The sequence below is a fragment of the Suricata suricatta genome, chromosome 2 (genome assembly GCF_006229205.1).
Source record: "Suricata suricatta isolate VVHF042 chromosome 2, meerkat_22Aug2017_6uvM2_HiC, whole genome shotgun sequence".
Lineage (NCBI taxonomy): Eukaryota > Metazoa > Chordata > Mammalia > Carnivora > Herpestidae > Suricata > Suricata suricatta.
Genome location: NC_043701.1, coordinates 131,910,711 through 131,934,665, shown reverse-complemented (window position 1 = coordinate 131,934,665; position 23,955 = coordinate 131,910,711). Strand labels below are relative to the sequence as shown.

At 54.8% G+C, this 23,955-nt stretch overlaps 1 protein-coding gene across 1 annotated transcript in view; it reads right to left on the bottom strand.

Annotated features, from left to right (window-relative positions):
* COL13A1 (collagen type XIII alpha 1 chain) overlaps nucleotides 1–23,955 on the bottom strand; it is a 147,168-nt gene that overhangs the window by 11,837 nt on the left and 111,376 nt on the right. The window contains exons 22-38 of the mRNA XM_029919700.1: nucleotides 22,787–22,840; nucleotides 21,865–21,951; nucleotides 20,221–20,274; nucleotides 19,095–19,139; nucleotides 18,660–18,728; nucleotides 17,555–17,578; nucleotides 15,751–15,813; nucleotides 14,656–14,700; nucleotides 14,130–14,282; nucleotides 13,414–13,512; nucleotides 12,130–12,174; nucleotides 9,489–9,530; nucleotides 8,595–8,621; nucleotides 7,579–7,659; nucleotides 4,165–4,200; nucleotides 1,372–1,425; nucleotides 83–136 (exon numbers count right to left, since the gene is read on the bottom strand). Coding sequence (XP_029775560.1) covers nucleotides 83–136; nucleotides 1,372–1,425; nucleotides 4,165–4,200; nucleotides 7,579–7,659; nucleotides 8,595–8,621; nucleotides 9,489–9,530; nucleotides 12,130–12,174; nucleotides 13,414–13,512; nucleotides 14,130–14,282; nucleotides 14,656–14,700; nucleotides 15,751–15,813; nucleotides 17,555–17,578; nucleotides 18,660–18,728; nucleotides 19,095–19,139; nucleotides 20,221–20,274; nucleotides 21,865–21,951; nucleotides 22,787–22,840 — 1,032 coding nt within the window. The remainder of the gene's footprint in view (nucleotides 1–82; nucleotides 137–1,371; nucleotides 1,426–4,164; nucleotides 4,201–7,578; nucleotides 7,660–8,594; nucleotides 8,622–9,488; nucleotides 9,531–12,129; nucleotides 12,175–13,413; nucleotides 13,513–14,129; nucleotides 14,283–14,655; nucleotides 14,701–15,750; nucleotides 15,814–17,554; nucleotides 17,579–18,659; nucleotides 18,729–19,094; nucleotides 19,140–20,220; nucleotides 20,275–21,864; nucleotides 21,952–22,786; nucleotides 22,841–23,955) is intronic.

Here is a 23,955-nt window from a genome sequence, read left to right as displayed (position 1 = left end):
GCTCTGGGTTTTCAGTGTTGATGGTGGCTCTGTTGGGAGGTGGGGAGAGACAGAGAGAAACTTCCCGCCCCACAACACTTACAGGAAGTCCAGCTGCTCCTGATGGTCCTGTCATCCCAAGGTCGCCTTTGCTGCCCTGAAACAGGAGAGAGAACCCCATGAGCCCTCCCTGATGTGGTGACAACCTTCCATCAGCCGTTTTCGGGTTTTGTGCGAAAGCTAGGAAACCTCTCCAGTCCCCTCCAAGAGCCCTCTCTGCGAAGCAAGGGCTAAACAGAGGGCGTGACTGATGTGGACTCCGCCTCGGCACCTCCCTCCCTCCAGCAGAGCCCATCCCCCAAGGCCCTCTGGAAAGACTGGACAGTGTCCTGAAGGTACTAGGGGTCTCAAGCAGAAGCCAGGGAGGGGAACAGGGAGCAGGAAGTGAGCATGGACAGCGAGGGTGGGGAAAAGAGAAGAGAAGAGAAAGAGCTTTGACTTCTTTGAAGCCACAACTGTCACCCCTGAGAGCAGCCATCCTGGTCTCCAAAGTGGCTGTGATCTCAGGGAAGCCTGTGACCTAGCAGATAGGTCCAGTGCCCCAGTGGCTCTGGGGTGACCTATCCCATGCGGGCCTGGCCAGGAAGAGATGATGGACAAGACGAGCAGCCCTCCTCCTCCACGGAGCTGAGCCTCCCACCAGCACGCACGCGCCCACTCCCTGGGCTGCAGCTGGGAGACAGCAGCTATGGGAGCTGGCCTACCGCCCATCCTCCTGCCTGGATATTCTATCTTACCTGGCACTCTGCTCTATGCTGTCTCCCTGAATCATTACAGGGTGTAGGTGTGTCTGGTCCCAATAGCGCCAGGGCCTTGCCAGACTGAGTGAGTGACTAAGTCCGGGTGGCCAGAAGCCTAGCACAGGAAGCTGTCCATCTATCCACTCACAGCTATAAAGTGAGCAACCCAGGCCAGCCGTCTCCCCCACAGGCTGCTGTGAGGGTCACTGCGAGAGGACATGGAGGAGGTGCCTGCTGGTCCAGGAGGAACGGCTGGGGGCTGAGGACCTGGGGCTGGGCCTGGACTGGGGCGCCAGCCCTTCTTGGTGGAAAGACCCCCTCCTCGCATGCAGGCCCCCCTCCCTGGTGTGCAGACCCCCTTCCTGGTGTGTAGTCCCCTTTCCTTGAGTGCAAGCTCCTTCCTGGTATGCAGAGCCCCTCCTGATGTTCAGGCCCCCTCCTGGTGTGCAGACCCCCCTCCTGGTGTGCAGACCTCCTTCCTGGTGTGCAAGCCCCTTTCTGGTGTGCAGACCCCCTTCCTGGCATGCAGTCCCCCTTTCTGGTGTGCAGACCCCCTCCTGGTGTGCAGGATCCAGGGCTACTGAGCACTCACCCTCTCGCCCTTTGGTCCTGCTGGGCCTGGAACTCCGATTGGTCCTGGAGTACCCTGGAAGGGGTAAAAGAAAGTAGAGGTGAGGGGCTCAGTGCCGGGTGGAGCCTTGGGAGCCCCGCCGGGTGTTGGAGATGAGCAAGGTCCAGAGGCCCATTTTCAGGGTTGGCGAGGCCAGGCTCGTTCAGGGCAGTCATTCGACTGGGCGGGTTCCTGTTTGGGTTTGGGGCCTCGGGGAGAGAGGCTCCCCCTGCCTCCGAGCCAGATTTGAGGAGGGAAACCCTTTCGCTTCACAACCAAGCTTGCCAAGGCTGAAAACGGTAGAACTGCTGCTTAGTTTGCTCCCTGAAGCGTTTGGGAGGGGTTGATGCCATCCCAGGGGTGGGGGTGCTGGCTGGCACCTGTTTGCCATCGCAGCTCCACATGCAGCGGGAGGGGCTTCATGCCACAAAGACCAATGCAGAGGCACATACAGAGGCAGGCGCAGGAGGGTCATTCAGCCACCGCTCACCCCACCCGCCCCACCGCTGGCCACTCTGGCCTCCGGCCTCTGCGCCTGCTCCCAGGCCCTGCAGGGCAGGCTGGACCGGACAGTGAAGGAGTGTGTATCGCACGCGTGCTGGCCCTGGCCTGGCAGGGCTCTGTGTGCTGCTGGCTCCTGACACAGGGCTGCCTGGGGGATTCGGGGCGGGGCTTGCCTAGAGATGGGGCGGGGCTTGCTAGGTATGGTGCGATTAAGCATCTTCAGGTTCCCCATTTCCACCAAGCCTGGACAAAGCCTATATTTCGGAGCTTCCTAGTGCTCTGCCTCAGTGTTTAGATTTCCTGCTCACACAAGGACCTGAGAACCAGGGGGCTGGCTTGCCCGCAGTTTCCTGGGGCATGAGCCAGGGGGAGATGCCGATTTACTTTACAAGGAAAAGAAAAAGAATGCTAAGATGTTCTCTGTGCCCCCTTTGCAAGTACGCCGGAAGACTGGGCAGGTGACAAGAGCGTGTCAAAAACGAAAGAGGCCCGATCAGGCTCAGACCAGCACTCCGGAGTCCCTGGCCTGCTTCAAGTCAGGCTTCTAAGGCCTATCAGCTCTGTGATATTGGAGACGTCTCTTGGGCTCTCTGAGGGTCCATTTTCCTCCCTGTAAAACGGGGATGATAAGGTGAGTATCTGCTTCTGCGGCCCCTGCTGGTTAATTTGGATGAATGTGCTTCACGCTTTTGACACCAATGAATGTTAGTATTGGCAGGGCAGGGTTATTTGCCCCATAAAACTTTTCCTTTAAGGTTGTGATATTGATTTAATGAGGAAAAATAAAACCTGAGGTCCAAAGGGGACCAGATCTATGAATTTGCATTGCTCCCCTCTGTCCAGTAAGAAGGGAGAGCGTAGTTGTGAGGACAGCTTTGATTTCTCTGATTCCAGTCACAGACCACACCCCTAGCCCTGATTGGCCACTTTGGGGTGGGGTGGGGTGGTTGTGCTAGGTGAGAGGAGGCCAGAATCATGCTTGGAGAAGAGGTCTAGTCTCCGAATGGGAGTATGTGTAGTGCTGCCTCCATAAACGCGTGGTGAGAGGCACTCTGGAAGATATGTGGTCTTGGCGGAGCCCCGTCACTGCCTCTGCCTGGTCAGGACACCTGCCATAGGACAAGGCTCTGCTGCGCCGTTCTCCAAGCTCTGGGCTCCTGCCACACCAGCTGTGAGGTTCACCTCCAGGACCCCGGGAAGGCCTGCTGCTGCTCCCTACCAATGAAACCTTGCAAATTCACCTTCCCCTGAGGGTCATTCCAGCCAGCTCATTAGAACCTTGTCTTCTGGGCAGACCACACAACCATGGCCTTGACAGTATCCTGCAAAGGCAGGGCTGGAACTCACTGGCTGGAAGGGGCTGGGGACACACCCACAGTGCCGGTGATGGCTCCCGGGCCGGGAAATTCAGCCTCCTGGCCCTTGGTGGTCAGTGATCCCTATACCCTGGGAAGGTGACAGGACTCAGTGGGAATGCCACTTCCCTAAAGACCTCCCGGGGTGCTCTGGGAGGGACGTGGCAGGTGGAGAGGAGAGGAGAGACTCTTTTTTCTGATACTTCAGCTGTTTGTCACAAGAGGAAGGGCCAGGTGCTTTCTAGTCATGAGTAGGTGATACCTGTTTTCTGGAATCAGAAAGAATGAAGAGGGGACCCGAATGTTCCTGATTTGCTCTGTGTACTTGAACAATTTGCCCTTGTTGGACTGCTGGGCCACTGCGGCACCACGGGAAATGGCTATAACATGCTGGCAGAACACTGAGCTGGGACCGTCCCATGTGACCCTAGATGCCACACCTGCCCTCACCCCAGTACACACCACAGGGGGCTGCACAGGACCAGGAAACCCTTGTGGGCTGACAGGAGATGGACAGAGCTCACAGCATGAAGACAACATGGCATGATGGGCATGTACAGACACTGTCATGTTTGGTGGGCGTGAGTCAGGGTCCTGACCCCTGGGGCTGGGCTCCCAGGCTGCACTCAGCCTTCCGTTAGAAACAGAGTCTGTGCCGCTGGAGCAGCCTTCCACCCTGTGTCCCAGATTTGAGGACCCTGGGTTCATATGACTGCCAGGCTGTCTGCCTTTGGTCAAGAGACCTGGATTAGCATTTCTGAACTGAGCACAGATAGTACCTTCCTGCTGTTGGTGGTGGGATAAGGCATAATTCACAGGGAAAACAAGGCCACAGCGGGATGGGGACAGACGAGAAGGGTCACAGGCCGGGGGGGGGATGGGGTGGGATGAAGGGTAACGGAGAAGCGACACTCACCGGTGGCCCAGGCCTGCCGTCCAAACCTGAAGCTCCCTGGACGAAGGGAAGAGTTTGACCAAGAAAAGGGGAGGGGAGGAACGGGAGGGAGAAAAAGGGACCAGGGAGGGAAGAGGTGAGTGAAGCAGTGACTCTGGACAGACACAAACGCTGGTAATCAAACAAGACGGGAGAAATAAGCTTGGGAGGACAGGGAATGGTATTCACATGGAAACCAACAAAAATGGACACTGTGCAGCGTGGCCGACTGCGGAGCTGGTGATCAGTGCAGCTGGCCGTTCTGAGCCTCGGTGGCACCTACTGCTCTCTGTCTTGTTATCCCCTCTCAGAAACCCCTCTCTCGGGGGCTTGCAGGGCTCCGGGGAAAGGGACACAGACAGAGAATTCGTGGAGAGGCGTCTGGAACGGGACCAATCTCACTGCAGAGGGACAAGCCTATGTGAACGGTGGTTTATCTTCCAGGCCATTCTTGCACAGCTGTTGGGGCCAGGCCATGCTGGGGAACCCTGAGGAGGTCAGTACTGGGTGACAGCACCTGGCTTGGGGACCTGGGGAGAAGGCGACCTGTTTCTGCTCCGGGGATACGGGGTGCTGGGAGGGGGTAGGCCCTCTGGCACTGCACAGTTTGCAAAGCTTAGTGCAAACCCAATCCATGTTGTCCCAGACAAAGGCCCCTTAATGGAAAAAGCCTTCGGGGCAGCTTATGGCCACAGAGGTCTAAGGCCATGTACACCCCGGAGTAAACTGGCTGGTGGGTGGGATGCTATTAAGACCACTTGCAATGCAGCATCCCACGATACATGGGTGGGAACAGGAGCTCCTGCTCCAAGGCCGGGCTGGAAGCTGCCCTTGAGACCCTCCTAGAGCCACCAGGGGGGCGTTTATCTGATGATGCCAATGTGACACACCAGAGGGAAGGTGGTGGAGACATGCTGGCCCAGTAAGGATTGAGTTCTTAAAAATTGCTTCCAGCTGAGCCTCAGAAATGAGCCTAGGGCAGGGCATCTGGGTGGCTCAGTCAGCTAAGCATCTGACTTCCTCTCAGAGCATGGTCTCATGGTCCATGAGTTCGAGCCCTGGGTCAGGCTTTTGTGGTGACAGCTCAGAGCCTGAGCCTGCTTTGGATTCTGTGTCTCCCTCTCTCTCTGCCCCTCTCCTGCCCACTCTCTGTCTCTCTGTCTCTCTCTCTCCCTCAAAAATAAATAAACATTAAAAAATTAAATAAAAAAGGAATGAGCCTAGGCCTCAGGATTATAACTTGGGGCGATGCCCCCAGGCAAGGGAGGGCAGGGGAAATGGTGCTGGGTAGTAGGGTCCTCCCGGGACTTCCTTCTCAGTGTTAGAATCACAAAAGTTCTAGGATGATCTTGACTCTTAGCCTAGAAAGCTGTGGTTCTCAACCCCACTGCCACATGAGAATTTCCTGGGGGGACATGTCAAATAATACAGATGCTTGGGCCCTACTCCACCCCAGCTCAACCAGAGTCTCCAAGAATGAGGCCAGGGGTAATATGTTATGTTTGGAAAGCTCCAGGAGACTACAGTGTGTAGCCAGCCCACTTCTGAACTGAACAGGACGTCCTGGAAAAGCAGACCTCTCATGTGGCACATAGTACCGAGGGGAAGCCGGACATCAGAGAGCTTTCACAAACTATCCACACACTTTGTCTATGCAGCATCAATACCGAGTTATCTTGAGAGATCTGGAGCGGAGGGCATGGACTGGAGATTTTCAGGGCATATGTGGGCCACTGACATATTTTGCATGATCTGCCAAGTTGCAAGGAATTTTGACTTCATGTTAGAAAATGGGAAGATTTCACATAAAATGTCAGATGTCCAGCTTCCTTTGAAAAACGATACTATCCAGAATACCGGACCCTCATTCCCCCAAAGCAAGGGTCAGCTGAACTGAGGAGGGGCTGCTCTCCTTAAGAAGAGATGCACGGTCTCCAATGTGCCACAGTCCCCACTGCTCCCCATTGTCTTCCGAAGTCCCCGTCAGTTACCATCTGTGAATATGCTGGCTCTGTTGTTTTTTTAGGCCAGCACGTGCCCATGTCTCTACTGAAAGTTGACAGCTTGAAGACAGACTAGGCACTTTGTCTTTCCTCTGGCACTTTCTTTGCTTATATAACCTGTTTGGTCTCTGTGCCGTTTACATTTCGGCCCCTGGCGAAATTCTATAGTGTTCACGAGGGTGTTGGGGCCGTGAAGGCAGACAAGGCGAGATCTGTGGTCGAGCGGGGCAGGAAGGCTCTTTAACAGTAAGGAAGACTTAAACATTCTGGACATAGCCTGAGACACGGAAAACATCTGTTAAAGTCATCAGTTTTCTATAGTCTTTCAGGCACATCAGCTCCTTGAATAGGCCTACATTTGATGCACTAATGAGGGTGTAATCATACCTTTCGCTTTGCTGTTTGATGGCTATGATTATATTAACCAGACCTTCAAGTTTGGCCAAGCTGGGGTTATTGGGCTTCTCTTTGTTCTCCCGTTTTTTTCAGCTTCCCGGGATGGGAACTGGCCTTGGGCCCAGTGGCTGGAATGAGCCCCTTCTCCAGGCTGTGGCCTCAGTGAAGGAGCTGCCTCTGGCGTGGCCTGACCACTGACTTCATATGTGACGTCAAGTGACCCTCTTTCTTCTCTGGGGCCATTAGTAAAATGAGTAGATGGATCGTGAATGTCCATTCTAGCTCTAGAAAACCGAGCCTCAAAGAGTGCCAGCCCCGCGGGGGTGTGAGGGAGGATGGAGCCCAGGGCTCCGGCGTTGGGCAAGGCAGTGACGAGGCCAGGAGCCCACCAGAACGTGGGACAGAAGATCTGCCCAGGCCAGGCCCCATGTCTGGAAATGCTGATGCCTCCCCCTGACCTGGGATCTGATCTCGGGGCAGGCTGCGATGAGAGATCCGAGCAGCCTCAGCCTGCTAGGACCAGAGAATCTGCCTTTGTACAGACTTTTCTGCCATGGCCAGTGCTTAAGAGTAGAGAGTGGGGGCTCTGCTGGGGTCTTAGTGGGAAAACTGAAAAGAGATGGAGAACGTTTCACTGTCTCATCCCCTCCAGGTCCTTCAAGTTGGGCTTCCAGAAAGACAGAGTTTTATTGCCTCTGAGTCAGGCACATGTAGGCCACTTGTGCTCTCTGGCTGGGCTTTCCTCGTTTGGTGGCGGGGGACTGTCTTATTTAGCTCGGTATTTCCCCCCACACCCAGGCCAGGACCTGGCCTAGAGGGAATCTTCAGTAAGGGAATCAGAGCCTCTAGTCTTGCCCAGATGGGAAAGCAAAACCTCACAGGAATGCTCAGAACTTGAGAACCTACGCAGTCTTGTCCCGGGGTCCCGCACACCACCCCGGCCTGCCCGGGACCCCCCGGCTGGCCCTGGGAGTGTTGCTGGCTCTGAGATACTCACGGGCAGTCCCAGCGGCCCTCGGTCTCCTTTCTCTCCCTGGACACCCTTCTCTCCTTTTGCTCCGTCTAGTCCTGCTTCCCCCTGCAGGAAAGGGAGTGGGGAGATCACAGAAGGGCATGTCTCAGACAACTCATTCTTACATTCTGGGGTCCTGGAGATGGGGGTGGGCTGGGGAGACGGGGGCACCTAGAGGATGTGAAGGAGGGAGGGGGTGGAGGGGGCTGGCCCAGGGGTGGCAGGCTGGAGGCTCCAGGAGCCCTTGAATTCCTAGCCTGGCTCTCCTTCGGTTAGGAGTCCTCAGTAAGCCCGGAGTGACTGTGAGGGCCCCAAAAGAAAAGGGGATGAGTGGAGTGGAGATAAATCCAAAGGACAGTTCCAGGTTGGGCTTGGGCAGAAGTGACCATCTGTCTAGCAGCAGAAGTGGGGCCCTGCAGAGACTGGCTGGCAGGGGCCTGAAATGCCAGCATGGGAGTCCCGAGGCTTCCAAATAACTGGGACAAGAAATTGCCCAACAGTCCCTTGAAGTGTATTGGGGCAAGCAGTAAGGACCAAGAAGCCATCAGCCCCCAGCTCCTCTTACCCAGTTGAAATGCTCTTGAGAGGGGAGACTGGGAACCCCCCAGACTAGAGACCAGTGGCTTTGGACCCAGGGAGGGAGCCCGCACTACATCCTTCTTTGTCTCCCACCTATACCCTAGGGTGGGTGAAGGATGTGGGGCAGGTTACATGGGAAAGGATTTCACCACGTGCTAAGAATCTAACCTGTCACTTATTGGGTGCATTAATGGATGGGAAAATTCTAAATCCACAGCCTGCCCAATGTCAGTGATGGATGTTAAAAGGAGCATAGGACTTCATTCTGTCCTGATTATAGCTACTGGCTAGAGGGTCACACAATTCCATTTAGGGACGGAGTCAGCTGGGCCACCTGTCTCTCAAGGACTTTCTTCCTTTCCAGCCCTCACTGACACAACCCCCCCCCCTGCTCCAGCTCCTGTCACATGACCTCTTCTTACCTTTGGTCCAGGAACACCTTGGAGCCCCTGCATTTGGAATCAAAACAAGGTGCCTCAGAACTGCATTTCTGGTTAAGTCAAAAATACCTTGTCCACAAGTTGGACCATGAAAGAGCAAGGGCCTGGGGTCCCTGCCCAGGGGAAGTAGAGGGGATGCTAAGGGGGTTTGTGCTTGGGCCTCCCCAGCCAGGGACTGACAGAGACCTTCTGTAACCCCCACAGCTGACCTAGAGTCTCACGAAGGGATGATTTGGAAGGAACACAGCAAAAGTTGAATTAATATATGCAAAGTGTTTGGAATTGTGTTTGGCACATAATAAGTCTCGATAAATGTTGGCTACTCTCATCATTAGTACTTCTGCCAATAAGTGACACTGTGTCATGGGGTCTGTGGACCCCACAGAGGAGGGACCAGCATCTGTTGGCTGAGGATGCTCAGGGGCCTTATAAAGGCCTCATCTTACCACCTGTAACCATGGAAAGACCAATCCATGGGGTTGGTTTTAAATCACTGTCTATATTAATCTAGATATTTTTGCTGGTCGGTTAGTGGAGGAGGATGCAGGAGAGCAGATGCCTGATGGCAGAGGGCAGAGCTTAGTGACAGAGGGACTCCTGCAGGGAGGTGGAATCAGCCCCCGGGGCTGCCAGGCCGCTCAACTGTTTCCAGGAAACCATAATGCCCAGCTTCCTCGGTGTCCCCGAGGGGACGGCTGTCTAGCATGGAAAGGAAAAGGAGTAGGGGATGGCTCGTGGATGAGAAATCCCACCCCCGGAGGAGGCAGTGACAGTGATCTGAGGCCTCTGAGGTTGACCCCGGTGACAGCTGCGGGGAGGGGATGTTAGGGACCCAGTCACAGTGGACTGAAATGCTGATGAGCCCTCCAAACTTACCGGAGGTCCGGGAGGCCCCTCTGGCCCTGGAGGCCCAGGAACCTAGAATCCAAAGGGAGATGGTTAGCGTACTGCCTAATATATCCAAACACATTGCATATATTAATTCAACTTTTGCTGTGTTCCTTCCGAATCGTCCCTTCGTGAGACTCTAGGTCAGCTGTGGGGGTTACAGAAGGTCTCTGTCAGTCCCTGGCTGGGTAGGCCCAAGCACAAACCCCCCCTGTACTTCCCCTGGGCAGGGACCCCAGGCCCTTGCTCTTTCATGGTCCAACTTGTGGACAAGGTATTTTTGACCTATGCTCCAAGTGGCCCCTCCTGACATGGCCCAGGGTCCAGCTGGGACCTGACAGCCAAGCCAGAGGACAGACCTGCCTAGCATAGAGTCTCCCAAAAGAAAGCTTAGAACAGGGCAGAGACTCAGTCATTAACCTGCACAATATTACCAAAAAAACTTCAAACGTTGCCAGGAAATGCTGTCGAAACATCTAGACTTCCAGAGTTTGTTGAGGAAAAAAAAAGAGAGAGAAAGAAAAAAGAAAACATCTGGCATGTTTTCAGGCATGGGAACAATTGCTGGGAGCTAAGGGCTTCCCCTCCCCCCCACATGGGGCATGAAACCTTCAGACTCCCCAGTCCCTACCACTCCCTATTGTCTTTGACCTGGGCCTTTACTTGGTGCATGCCTGGTCCTTGCAGGCATTTGAATTTGAGACCTTTGGCTTCAAGGAGCAGAGACTGGTTATGTGGAATGGGGCGAGGCTGAGACATTTTGGAAGAATATCCCTCAAGTCTCCTCAGGTCTGCAACAGAGACCCCTGGTCTCTGCTTCCCGTGAGGGCACAGTAAAGTGGGACAGACTCACCCTGGACAGGGAAGGCGGAGGGACCCAGGGGGTCTTTCTCTCTGCCGAGGCTGCTGTTCTTTGCAGATTCTGTTTTCTGAGGAGGATGGACAGCTATTTGCCCATAGTCAGCGTCCCAGGAGGCAGGGGTGAAGCCGGGGAGTCCTGCCTGCTCCTTTCTGGGCTGGTCACCCCATTTCAACTATGAGGTTCTTTCTGCCTTCTCAGAGTTAGAATGGCATGGGGTGTGGCCAGGGTGTGGCCTTCCTGCCAGGCCACGAGAGAGGAGCTCCCTACATCTAAGGTCTCTTGGGTCTGTGGACTTCTCGGCTCAATCTCTGGAAACTCGATTCTCTATTGTAAACAAGTTCACTGCTTTTTTTTTTCTTATTGAAAATAAGTAATTCAAGTATCCTGACTGTGGCAGTAGCTACACAAACCTATGTATTAAATAAAATTCACAAACTATACATACTCCCCCCCGCCAAAGGCAATTTTACTGTATGATACTTTGGAAAATAAAATAATTAATAACAGACCCATTAAAATACTTTGTAAATTAGAAGGGTCTGAAGGAATGGAAAAGAATACATATCTGAATACTAATATTTTGCTTTATTTCCCGCCACTCTTTTTTGATGTGGCATAAAATGTATTTGAATGTGTCCATACTTAATGATGATTTTATATATACATATAACTTGATTCTCTGCTGGTTTTTTTATTTAACCCGAAGCCCATTTTTCTGTGTTTTTAGTATGTTCCCTACAAGCGTCCTTTTCATGCCGACTGCATGGCGTGAAATGAGGTCCTCCCCAACTGGGCTCAGAGCCGTGCTTGGCACAAACCTTTTCAAACATGCGGACCATTATTACCATTAGTATTATTACCATACGTTATTGAGTCATTTCTGTCTTGTTAGAAATGTAGGCTGTTTCCAATTTTTACTTGAAATACTTCTGGAAGGAACATTTCTATGTGCAGTGCTTTTCCTGAATTTCGGAGCATGTCATTAGGAGGCCATCCATCTCTACCTCCGTAACCATATCATATCATTGGGTTTGTTTCCCTAAGTGCAGATGGGCCTTGGTGACACTGAAGGTGACAGGGGCAGGGGACCTCTCCAGGGGCTGAGAAGCCCTGGTGGTCTCTCCCTTGGTTCTGTCTGGGTGGCCTAGGCCCACCCACCAAACCTTCCTTCCCTCACAAACCACTGAGCTCTGCTGCTTTTCTGTATCTTTTCCTGGGCCTGCAAATATGTCCGAATCCCTCTCACCTTTTGAGAACCTAGCTTCCATCCTGAGTTCCTCTCTACTGTGGTTCCCCCTCAAGCCCCCTTAACTGGCACATCTCTCAGAGAACAATGTGTCTCTCTGGAAAGCCTGTTTCCGGAGCTTCTAGGCAAACTCCTACAAAGTCTTCAAGACCCTGCTCAAATGACCCGTCTTCTAGGGTGCTCACCCAACTCCTTGAGCTGCTAACCACTGTATGCTGGCTGCTGGGGGCTGTCTGCTGCATAGAGGTGGCTCTGTTTCCTTGCCTACCTCCAGACTGTAGCCCCAGGAACAAAGCACGGAGGCTGCTCTGTGAACACCAGTGGGGAGAAGGTGAACTGGGGCTCTGAGGCCGAGCTACCGTGTTCTGGGAATTTCCTCTTCTTGCTCACTCCCTGTGTCACGCAGCTGTGAGTTTCCTTCTAGAGCACAGAAATCCTGGAGGGACTGTGGTGTGATGAGGCCCCTGTTGAACCCCCTCCCCTCCCCCCGAGACACAGAAGGCAGAGCAGGTACAGCCTACCTCCACTCCTGGGTCTCCCTTCTCCCCAGGCTCTCCTTTCTCTCCCTGTGGGCACAAAACACCATGGTGTGGACGCCGGCACTCAGGGAAGGCTGGGCGCAGGGACACTCTTGAATGTGTGACAAATCAACCGGGACTAGACATGGCCTAGGTGTGGTCGGGGAACATCCTGGAGGCTGAGGAGGCAGTCAGCCTGATGCATGAAGCCCTGGGAAGGGCCCCAAGATCACGGTCTTCGAGACTCTGTGGTCCCATGGGGCACCTGGGGGGCTTAGTCGATTGAGTGTCGGACCTGGACTCAGGTCATGATCTCACAGCTTCTGGGTTCCAGCGCCCGTTGCTCTGCTCTGCTCAGTGCAGAGCCTACTTGGGATTCTCTGCCCCTCCCCTGCTCATGCTCTCTCAAAAATAAAAACTAAAAAACGTGTCATCCAGCACATGGGAGGAGAGGCCGTTAGCGTGTTTGGATCCTGTGGTGCACAGACCCTACGCTGACCTGGGATCTGTGTCTAACAACAGAATGTGGCACCTGGCGAAAGTGACGGTTCATGGGACAGGTTATAACACACATGTGTTAAGGTTATGTTAGAACTATGTGACACGCACACTCCCACACTGACACCCAGTCCTGTGTTGGCAGCAGGCACTGAGACTCCTGCTAACCTTTGCCTTGAACAAGGAGGGAACAGCCCGCGTTGGCAGCCTGGAGTAGCTCAGTGGCGTGCCCCACCACGGCAAGGCACAGAAGTGAATACGGCTCTGGGAACAGGGCAAGGGCCCCCAGGGGGAGGGTGACAAGGAAATGTCCACACCACATCCAAGAGCATGTACCTGCTCCACACCGGAGGGGACATGTCAGGAGGCGGTGAGCTGGCCGCCTGTCCCCGCATGTGGGGTGGCCCTGGTGAGTGGCGCCCACGGGACTCACACACTGGGTCGCAGGTGGGGCTGGGGAACCTTGGAGGTTCCTTATACTTCTAGGAGGAGAATTCTGAGTCGAAGATTCTAACACCTGTGAAGCAGGCTGGTGCCGTGAGGCAGGGGCCACTGTGCGGTGGGTGGAGGACATGGGAGCCACTGCTTGTACTCCAGTCAGCACTCCTCCTGGAGTAGCTGCTCATCAGGAGAACACCCCTCCCCCTCCAGGGGGGAGGGGGTTAATGCAGCCTTGCTGTAGCACTGGGCATCCGCCGGGCTGGTGACCACAGCAAGGGCACCCCTGCTCTTGTACCCTCATCCACAGCCGCCTGCCGACAGCCTGGACAGCCTGCCCTCTCACCTTACCGTAAATCCCGGGAGCCCGATTGGGCCAGGCAGTCCTGTCGCTCCTGGTCTCCCTTGGTCACCTGGTTCTCCTTTCTCCCCAGTTGGGCCATCCAGACCCTACAGATCGACAAAGATTTCTGTTGGTCAAGAGCAAGGTCATCAAGGGGGCCTCTGTGACCAACTGTGGCATGCACACAAGGCTCCCTTCCTCTGAGGGCAGGTGTCTAGGGTGGTGCCCATTTCACAGATGCAAACCACTAAAGCCCCGAGACCACTCCCAGGTCCAGCAGCCTGGCTGGACTGGGGAAGGTCCCTTCCTTGTGCATGCAGCCTGTCTGGGCTATTGGGCTTCTGCATGCTTTCCCAAGACTCAGGTTTACACCTGTGACCTCATCTCCTTCCCAGCAACCCAGTGAAGTATCCCAGGAAAGTGGTCTTATCCCCATTTTAGAGATGACAAAACAGAGGTTCCACAAAGCTCAGCACCTTTCTCAAGGACACAGGAGAAGACAGAATTGGATCAGTTTTCTTGAGGTGGGAAACTGGCCTTCATTAAAAAAAAGGTGGGGGAAAGGCTTGAGGGGAACCCAGGTGCATCTTTCGCCCCCACCTCCCAGCTGCAGGTCCCTGGCCCAGGCTGCAGCGGAGACCCTGCAGAAGCCATGCTGGGGGTGGGACATTGTGCAGGCACGCATGCGTCACAGGGTAGGGTCCTGGCCAGCCCTGGCACTCACCGGTGGGCCTGCTTGCCCCGTCTCCCCTTTCTCCCCCTTCTCTCCTGGGCTCCCCCTGTGTCCGTCTTCGCCCTTCATCCCTGTGGGCCCAGCCTTTCCTGGGGGGCCTTGGGGACCGGGAGGGCCCATGTCTCCTGGTTTACCTCGAGGTCCCTTTAGAAAATATCAGCAATACTTATTATTATAAACTAATGGAGGAGAGAGAGAAGGAACAAGAAAGAATGGGAGGTCCAAAGGATGTGGCTCTTCAGCGCTTGACTGGCCCCGGCGAAGAGCCTGTCCACCTTCCCTGGGAATTCCAGAAGCCTCCACACCTGCCCCGCCCATCCCAGCTGGGACTTCCTGGCAACTCTTGGGCCATTAGTGTGGGGCTCAGGCTTGAGCAAGGTTGTCCCCCATCTCTCCAGTCCCTTCTCCATAAGACTCACATCTGGGCTTCTTCCAGAGCCTTCTGTCTCCCCTTTCCCCCCACCAGCCCAGGTCAAGGCCCATCTTCAGAGACTTGTCTGAGAGAGTATGCTCTTACCTTTTCCCCATCGAGTCCTGGAGGGCCTGGAAGTCCAATCTCCCCCTGTGGCCAGAACAACTAAAGGTCATTCTCAGAGCAGAGAAGAACGGTAACTGTCATTTATGGGGCACTTCCCTTGTGCCAGGGTCCCCGGAGGTATGTACTTGCACCACCTCCATTTCAAGGGGAGGACCCCAGCGCCCAGCTGTGTGCCTAAGGCCTGTGGTCTGTGCAGAGTGGGGCTAGGTCCGAGCCTGGGCCTCCCGACTCCCAGCCCACATTTTGGCCACAACCTCGTGTGCTGCCTCTGAGGGCCCTGGGGACTCCCTGATGCCCCCCAGGGCCCCCAACCCAGCTTTCCTGTCCTGCCTGCCTCACAGGGAGTCCCTGCATCTTCACATCAACCAAGGCCCCTTCTTTAGGTCAGGGAGGGGGATAAGGAGGCCTGGTCTCTGTCTTTGAGGCCAGTAAACAATGAGTCACATCTCCAAGGCAAAATGATTTCTATGAGAGAGGCAGAGAGGAAAGGGCAGTGAATTCTGCCTGGTAGATCAGGGGAGGCTTCACGGAGGAGGTGGCCTTTGAGTTGGGCTTGAACTATGAGGAGTTGGAAAGGTAGGGAAGAGGTGAGGGAGCTTCAGGGCAGGGGTGCCCACGAGCAGAGGACAGAAGGGCCTTCTGAGAAAACCACAGGGGTGAGGCAGAATATAAAAGGGAGCAAAGGCAGGGAGGGAGGGAGGGAGGAGGGGGATCGGGGAGGGGGTGGTGTGTCGTGCTCCCTGATGGGCCGGATGGGGTCCCCACATGGTTCGGCCCAGAGCAGTGGCTTGTCTAGACCCAGGTTCCACCACATCAGAGGAGCCTGTGGATTACAGGAGCCCGAGGCAGGCAGCAGGGGAAGAATGGCAGAGCTGAGGTGGCCGGCGTGGGGGTGGCTGTGATGTGGACAAGGTAGGCCCTGGAGCGCCTGGGAGCAGCAGGCCAAGTCACAGGCCACGGTGCAGTGGTGGCTTTGCAGGGAACACCAGAGGGTCACCCGGCAGCCCCGGCATGCAGGGACATGCGCAGTACCCCTATGAAGTCTGCATCCCCCCTTGTCAAGACACGTGTTACCTTCTGGCCTGGGATCCCCGGGGCTCCGGGTGGGCCAATTTGCCCGGGAAGACCAGGGGGCCCCTAGGAAATAAGAAAGACCTGTGGGAGAACTTTCCAACCAACGAGGGGTGGCCTGTTGCCAGAGGTGCGTGCGTGGAGGCTGGTTTATGGAGAGCAATCATTTTCAAACATTTCATCCTTTTTGCAACAGAAATAGTATGAGGTTCCCACTGCATGAGGCAGATGAGCACCGAGTGTGTCTGGGTTAGAGTGGTCCTGCCCCACCTGGCCCCACCATCCTAGAGCCAAGCCTAACAGCCTCCCTCTCCTCTCCTTCTGAGCACCCTTGGGGACTCTGGGCTTTGAGGACATGAATCTGGCCTCCCTTGACTGGGACTTAAACATGCCTCCAGGAAACGGTCCAAATATCCATCAACAGGCAAAGGTCTGTGACACCTGTACAATGAAATATTACTTAGCAGTAAAAAATGAAGCCAGCACTGGGTCCTGCCAGGCCACGGACGAAACCCAGACACATTGTGCAGAGTAAAAGCAATCAGACACAGACGAGAATCCTGTGTGACTCCATTTAGATGACACCCAAGAAAGATAAGTGTGATCTACTGTGACAGAAAGCAGATCTGTGGTGACCCGGAGCTGAGGGTAGGTGTGGGATTGACGCCTGAGGCACATAAAAGAACTTTCGGGAGCGACTGGGGTGGAGGTTACGTGGGAATGTGCATTTGTCAAAGCTTATCAAAAAGTGGGTACATTTTATTGAATGTACCTTATACGTCATGGTTGATTTTAAATGAGGAAAAAAATTCCAGGAGAGTTCTGCTTCAAATATACTATTTTAAATTATACATTTTAATGTTCCCAAATGAAGCTCATCGATTCCAGAATCATGTGATGTTAATCCCCACCCCTTGGGTTGGGACACGCTGTGACTGGTGTGTGATTCTGGGTTTATACATCCCTAAGCCTTCTGTGGCACATGGTCACTAAAAATAGTAAGTGAAATGAAATCCCAGTAGTTTGAGAACTTTGTGATCGCCTTTCTCCTCTCCACGTGGGAAGTTAAACCTCGCGGTGGTTGTTTTGACCATAAATATTCACTACAATAATGCACAGGCCTGTCACTGGTAGGTACGCCTGTAAAATCTGGACTTGGAATTCTCTGGTTTTCCAAGTGCAGAAAATAAGCTTGATTTCTAGGGAAAGTGCAAATGTGGAGTTTGAGTTGCTACTGGTTTTTTAGGGTTCTGGATTTTATTAGCTGAAGTTTGGGAAAAAGGAGAAACGTAAAAGGATCCTCCTTGGGGTGTCTGGGGGGCTCAGTTGGTTAAGCGTCTGACTTGATCTCGGCTAGGTCATGATCTCACGGTTCGTAAGATTGAACCCCACCTCGGGCTCTGCATTGACAGTGTGGAGCCTGCTTGGGATTCTCTCTTCCTCTCTCTCTGACCTTCCCTGCTCATGTGCGCGCGCTCTCTCTCTCTCTCAAAGTAAATAAATAAACTTGTAAAAGAGCACCCTCCTCTGTGCCCCCCTCTGCCCCCCACCTCCTTGACACAGTCTGTAAGGAGCAGCACAGGAGTGCACGGTGGAATCGGCTGTCCAGAGGATCGTCAGGACCCTGGTTCGGGGGAGGCTTCTGAGACCCCTTGCTCAGGCTCCACTCACCCTCTGCCCCAGCACTTCAGGGTCCCTCCAAACCCAGAAGCCTGCTTTCTGGAAGCCAGACCTCAAGTCCTTGCCCTCCCCTGGCCCCCAGTCCCCAGCCCTCAGCCCCGTACCTGACAGAAAAGGGAAGACTTACCATCAACGCCAGTGTTCGGATCTCCTAAAAACCAATGCCATGCAATCAGTTGAAGAACAAGTCGAGAGCCACCCGGAGGGGTCCCTTGGCCCAGGCAACATGGGAGCTGAGGTCCCCTTAGTTGCACAGAAGGGGGAGGGCTTGTTGGTGGGCTCCATGCCTCCCAACCCCATGCCACCCCATCTCTTGGACTGGGCAGACAAGTCCCTACATCTCCCCAGACGCTGCTCTGAGGCTGTCCTACAGCAAACTCAGTCAAGCCCTGAAATGGGCCGCAGACTTCCCTCACTTTGCCAGGACACAGCAGGAAGACACAGGGTCTCTTATTCTCTCTGATCACTGACTGGGACTCCCTCTTGTTCTTTCCTCTCCTCCCAGAGCCCAGATTTCCAGGCTCCGACATACTTCCTTGTAAACAAATGTAGTATAGGAAGATACGGAGCCACTCAAGAAATCAGAGGGACGGTTGATGGCATGAAATCAGGGTTATACACCTTCTAGATGGATTCACAGAGGTACTTTCTTTTAAGCAGTGGTTCTTAACCCTGGGGGTGAGGTTTGGCCTCTAGGGGACATTTGGGAATGTCTGCAGACATATTTTGGTAGTCACAATGGGGGATGGGGTGCTACTGGCATCTAGTGGGTAGAGACCAGCTGTGCAGTCAACCATCCTACAACATACAGGGCGCCCCTCCCCAACAACTCCCAATGAGCATCATCCAGCCATGCATGGCGATCACCGAGGCCACTGAACCCTGTCTTAAAGGCCGGGCACCATATGATCTTGAAATGTGATTAAATCGACATGAAAAGTAGACATGTTTCAGAAAGATAGAGTCTACCACGTGCAAAGGCTATTGAAGAAATGGGGCTCTAGAACCCTGGACAGGCCAGCACCCCACAGGATGCCAGGATGCCCCAATTATGGCTCTCGGTTCCCCAGAGCCAGGATAACCCACCAACCCGGCCACACCAAGGGCCAGGCCTCCTGGCTATGAAATGAAGGGGCTGCATTTGCCTGGAGGCTGCAGGCAGAGGCCAAGGGAGAGAGCAAGGGGCCCCCGGGTGCCTCCAGACCTCTAGTCTCTGGGCTAGCCCCCCTCACCTGGAGTGCCTCGTTGATGTTTCCATTGTAGTCCACCATCTCTCCTTTCCCTGGTTCCCCCTTGCTGCCCTGCAAAACAAACGTGGTCTCACCCCCGGGCCGGGCCCAGCAGCCTCTGCCCGCTCTTTGTTAGATGGGATTGTAGCCGACACGGGTTGGGCCTGGCTGCATGCCGCTGGACCTCAAGCAGCAAGATGGGAAGCATGTGGGGATTCAGAACCCTGGGAGAGGATGCCCAGAGGTTCCAGAACAAACACGGAAGACTCAGTGCGACAGCTTGGGACTAGACCGGCCTAGAGGAGACAGAGACCAGCATGGCCGTCATGTCAAACCTCCTTCCAGGAGTTTCTTTCCCTCCCTCTCGGTCGAGACCCAGAGTCCAGCCACCAGGTGCTGTGAGCCCAGGGAAGTGACCTGGATGAGAGACGCACGTACCTTGGGGCCAGCCGGGCCCTGTTCGCCAGCTGCTCCAGGCTCACCCTGTTGCACGACAAAGTTGGAGTGAGATGCGGTCGGAGCTGGGTACGAGAGAACCTGATGACCGCTGATGGGCCATTGTGAGGGCCCTTGGAGGGGCTGGGAGGCTCATCTAAGCTCAGGCCAGGAGGCTGCCAACCTACCTGTGCGATCCCTTCTCTGGGCCTCCAAGCACCTCTGGGCTCCGCTGGCTTCTCATTCAAAGGCATTCTTTCTGTCCTGTGTTAGGGACTCTGCCTGTGTCTGCCTGCCCACCTCTCCCCAGCCCCTAAGTCAGCCACCTCCCTGGGCGCAGGGACCAGGCCCTTTGCTTCTCTTTATTTCCATTCAGCTCAAGGAGCAAGAGCTCAGCCACTTTTGGTCAATTTTATGGGCGATCGTGATCGCCACAGAAGGACCATGGGCTCCTTTCTTCTGAGTGTGAAAGCCCCAAACTGCAGGCTGGAAAAGGGGAGCTTGGTATAAGGGGAACTCCACCTCCCTGGTGGGGGTGGGGTGGGGGTGGACGCAGGACGGAGCTAGGGGGAAGAAGTGAAAACAAACCACACTGCCAACCGTTCTGGGACAATGTTAACATTCAAGACAAATTTTAAAAATAATCAAGATAGAAAGTAAAGATAAAGGGACAACAGACCCTTTAACAGAACTCAGCTCCTCATGGCCCTGTGGTGGGCCAGCTCCTGCAGCGTGGAGCCACTGCCGCCTGCAGGTAACCTGCCCCTTCCCCCCATCCCCACAGCATTTCAGTCACTGAACACCTGTGAGGGACCGGGCAGCACGGATCTGACCTTCCACAGGGAGGAGCTGCCAATGAGTGGGAGCCCCACCTTTAACCAGCGGCTTGGAAACCCACCAGAGCAGACGCTCCGGGGGGCTCCCTGGCCCCTGTGGGCATCCCCGAGCCACTGGCCCTTGCATGGCTGCTGATTCAGGGGAAGGCTCTCCCCAGCTGAGAGGAGCGATGGCCTCAGGAGTCACGGCCCATCCGCTCTGTGCCCTAGGGGTCCAGCTGTGGGAGTGGCCACTGCGATTCTTTCTCTTTCTGACGTGGGGCTTGAACTCCCAAGATGCCCCTCATCAGTACCTTGTTTCCTTGGCGTCCTGGTGGGCCAGCCTGGCCATCAACACCAGCTTCTCCCTGGGGAGGAGGAGAGACATAGGCGGAGGGCATAGCTCGGCCGGCTGCCTATGGGGCCACGTGAGGGCCTTGCGTTGATGTTCTGGGTGTGAAGTGTCTATGGACCTCCGTCTGTGTTTGCACTGGCTGCTGCTAACTCACCTTCTTCTACTTATCTGACTCCCCCCCACCCTTGGGCCCAGCCGGGGTCTCACCTCTTCCTGGCAGCCTTCTCTGCCCACTCCCTTCCTTCTCTGAGTTCAGCGCAACTTTCGTGGGTCCACCCCGCCCTGCTGGGGCCTCCTCATTTCTTGATTAACACACACAGGCCAGTTCTGTTGCAGGCCCCAGGTGTGGACTGCCGGCCACCCCTGGCTGCGGGGGTGGGGAGGGCAGATCACTTTGGAACCTGGAACACTTAGGAAGGTACAACTCATCAGGTGCTGCCTGGGAGACAGAGGGGACTGTGAAGGCCTCGAGCATGCAGGAAGGTGCCCCAGGAGGCCTAGGATGGAGGTACAGAGAGAGATGGGAGCAGGTGCACTGCACATACTTCCCTTAGGCAACATTTTGCCTGGACTTGGAAGCAAGACATGGGTTTGAGAACAGCCTTCTATCTCTCCTCCTTTTTGTCCCAGGATGCAGGGACAATAGTGACCAGGCACCCCTAACCCCAAATCAAGACCTGAGACATGCCAGGTATCCATGCCTAGCAGGGTCAGTGGGACAGACTGGGACAGACTCCAACTCCCGGGATGTTTCAGACTCCAGGTGGCAGGGCCACCTCTGGCAAAGCTGGTGCTTGTGCCACAGTCAGGCGGGCATGTGGGGGTGAGCCTAAGACCCCTCCTGCCACTTCATCTCGCCTGCCTATGGGCTTCCTTCTGCCCCACATACAGTATATCCGTGTGAACTGTGGGTTTGTTTCTGCTGCTAGACTGTGAGCAAGCGGAAGGCAGATTCTCTGCAGCTTTGCAGCCCAGGCAGGACCCCGCTCACAGCAACCCCTTGATCAATGTTGGTGGGAAGAATGTGTGTTTTGTCTGAAATCATGTAATACGTCCTTTCCTTACAGGCTAAGAGAGAGTCCCTCCCCATTTCCCTATGCTACTGGAATAAACCAAGTAGCACAAAAGGCATCTGCCTTGGGAAACCCAAATCTGGCCACAGCATTTCCATCCCGTGCAAGGAAGGTGAGGGCTGTCCCATCTGCAGATGACCCCACTGCTGCCACCCATTCCCTTCCCCCCACCATGTGTGCCAGCACCAGTGGGGCCCAGCTGATCACCGATCTTGACTTATTCAGAGCCTGGGTGAGGGGTCTTTTTGGCTGTCCTAAGGTTCTGTAGCCGTTGGTCCCTGACTCAGTTATATCACAGCCATTAGGGTCAATGGGACCATCTATCCGCCCTCTTGACTCTTTCTTTTGGATGGTCAGTCATGACTTAGAATCAGGATGTCAGTTCAAGTAGCTTTTCCAGAATCCACTGGAAAACCCTCACATCAGGAGCAGGAGAGAAGGCAGGTGCCCAGGACAGAGCCCCCAAGAATGGGCTGAAGAAGAAGGCCACAGGCAGCATCCCACTGTGTGCTGATCCCAGGGACACTCACCTTTGGGCCTGGGGGCCCAGGCAGCCCTGGGGGGCCGGGCTCTCCTCTTCCCCCTCCAAAGGAGTTGCCAGCATCGCCTTTTTCTCCCTGGGGGTGGAAGGGTGGCAGGATGGGAGGTGAGTTAACCGTCACAGGGTCTGCTGAGCTCTGGAAGGAGGAGTCTGATCACTGTCTTTCCCCCCGTCAAGGTTCCACGGGATGGAGGCAGCAGACCAGCCCTGGTCCAGGCTGGGCCCCGAGACCCCAGAAGCCTGGCTTGGTCTGACCGGCCATGGGAGTTGAGGAGAGAATGGAGCCAGCTACAGCAGGGGACAGGTCAGGGAGCTGAAACAAGAGACCCATCGGGACTTGGGTCTAGTCTCTTTCTCAGAGTGTGTCCATGGGAACCGTCCTTCGGCAGGTGGGGAATATTTGGCATGTGAAAAAAGGGGTCTGGTGGCCAAAGGATGTTAGGAAAGGCAGAGTGAGAGGAAGCACGGCAGGACCCTTCACTGAGGGTGCTCTGAGCCCCTGACAGGCCACGGGGCCCTGTGACGTCCCAAGGGGCCTGTCTTATGCAGCTCTCCCCAGACGAATTTGACCTCAAGTCTTTTATTTTATTTTATTTTTTAATGGACTGCCTTATGGATCTCATGCACTAGGGAGCACATTTTCAGAGCTGGTGCCAAGAGATGTGACAAGGTCATAACTACTGGTTTTTGAATATTTTTTTTTGTTTTGCTTTGTTTGTTTTTGCCAGTCAGGGGCTCCCATGTGGTACTCCACGCAATAGTCTAGCTGTGCTCCAGCTGTTTTTCCCCAATCTGGGAGGGACACCTCCAATGCTGGGGTCCATGTGAATGTTCAGGACCAGGAATGTGGGTGTGGAGGAACACCAAGGCCTTTACACAGAACCCACCATTCAGAGCTTGCCCATACCCACCTTCTGCCCCAGGAGGCCGAGCAGCCCAGGGGAGCCTGCAGCCCCCTTTTCACCCTGTGGAAGGAATGCAGACAGTTCAGGGTTAGGAACTGCTTCTCCGTGAGGACCAGGAAGGCACCAGCCCCACCAGCATGGAGCTGTGCTCTCTCTCTCCTGCCTCCCTGCCCCTCTGTGGGCCATTTCCTGAAAGACTCCATTTCCTGCCAGATCACGTCGGCACCTGACTCCTTCCTTGGGCCACTCCACACTGGTGATGGCCTGCATCATTGGTCTCCTGTTCCCATATGGGCTGAGCCCTCATCATTCACGGGGACCAAGAGCATTTAGCTCCTTTTGGGGGGGGTCTCCTGGGGAGAAGAGGCCAGTAGTTGGGGAAGCTCTTGCTTTTAACTATTCTCTTCTTTTCATGTTTTAGAACGTCCTGCATTTAGTGCCCCTTGGTCTCTGCCTACCTCCTCCCTGCCTCCAGGGAAAACAAAACCCATCGAACCATATTTTGAGAAGTTTGCTTCCTCTTATGGGTTGACTTGCGTCCCAAAATTCATATGTTGAAGTTCCAACTCCCAGTCTCTCAGAATCTGATCTTCTTGGGAAATAATGTCATTGGAGATGTAATTAACAAAGTTAGGAGGTCGTACTGGAGTAAGGGTCCCTAATCCGGTATGATTGGTGTCCTTATAACGGGATATTTGCACACGGACATGTGCACAGGAAGAACACCATGTCGAGATGAAGGCAGAGATTGGGGTGATAATTCTGCAAGCCAAAGCACACCAAGGCTGCCAGCAAACCACCAGAAAGGGGGAGGGAGGTACAGAGCACTCTCCTTCACAGCCTGCAGAAGGCCGGAGCCCTGCGGGCTCCTAGATCTCAGACTTCTGGCCTGCAGGGCTGCGGGACAATATGTTACTGTTGTGTGACCACACAGTCCGGGGTCCTTTGTTAGGGCGGCTCTAGCAGACTAACTCCCCTCCCTACGCATCTTCTTCAGCCACGAAGAGCTCCTCCCCATGACCCGCGTCGCAGAGCCCCGCTCTCACTGCGCAGGCTCCGTGACTCAGAGGGACCCCTCACAGTCTCAGTGACCTAGCCAAGCCCCTCCTTCTGCGTCATGAAGAGAGCACTTTGCACCCACAAAGTGTCTCCCGTCTGGAGAGCCCCCCAAAAGT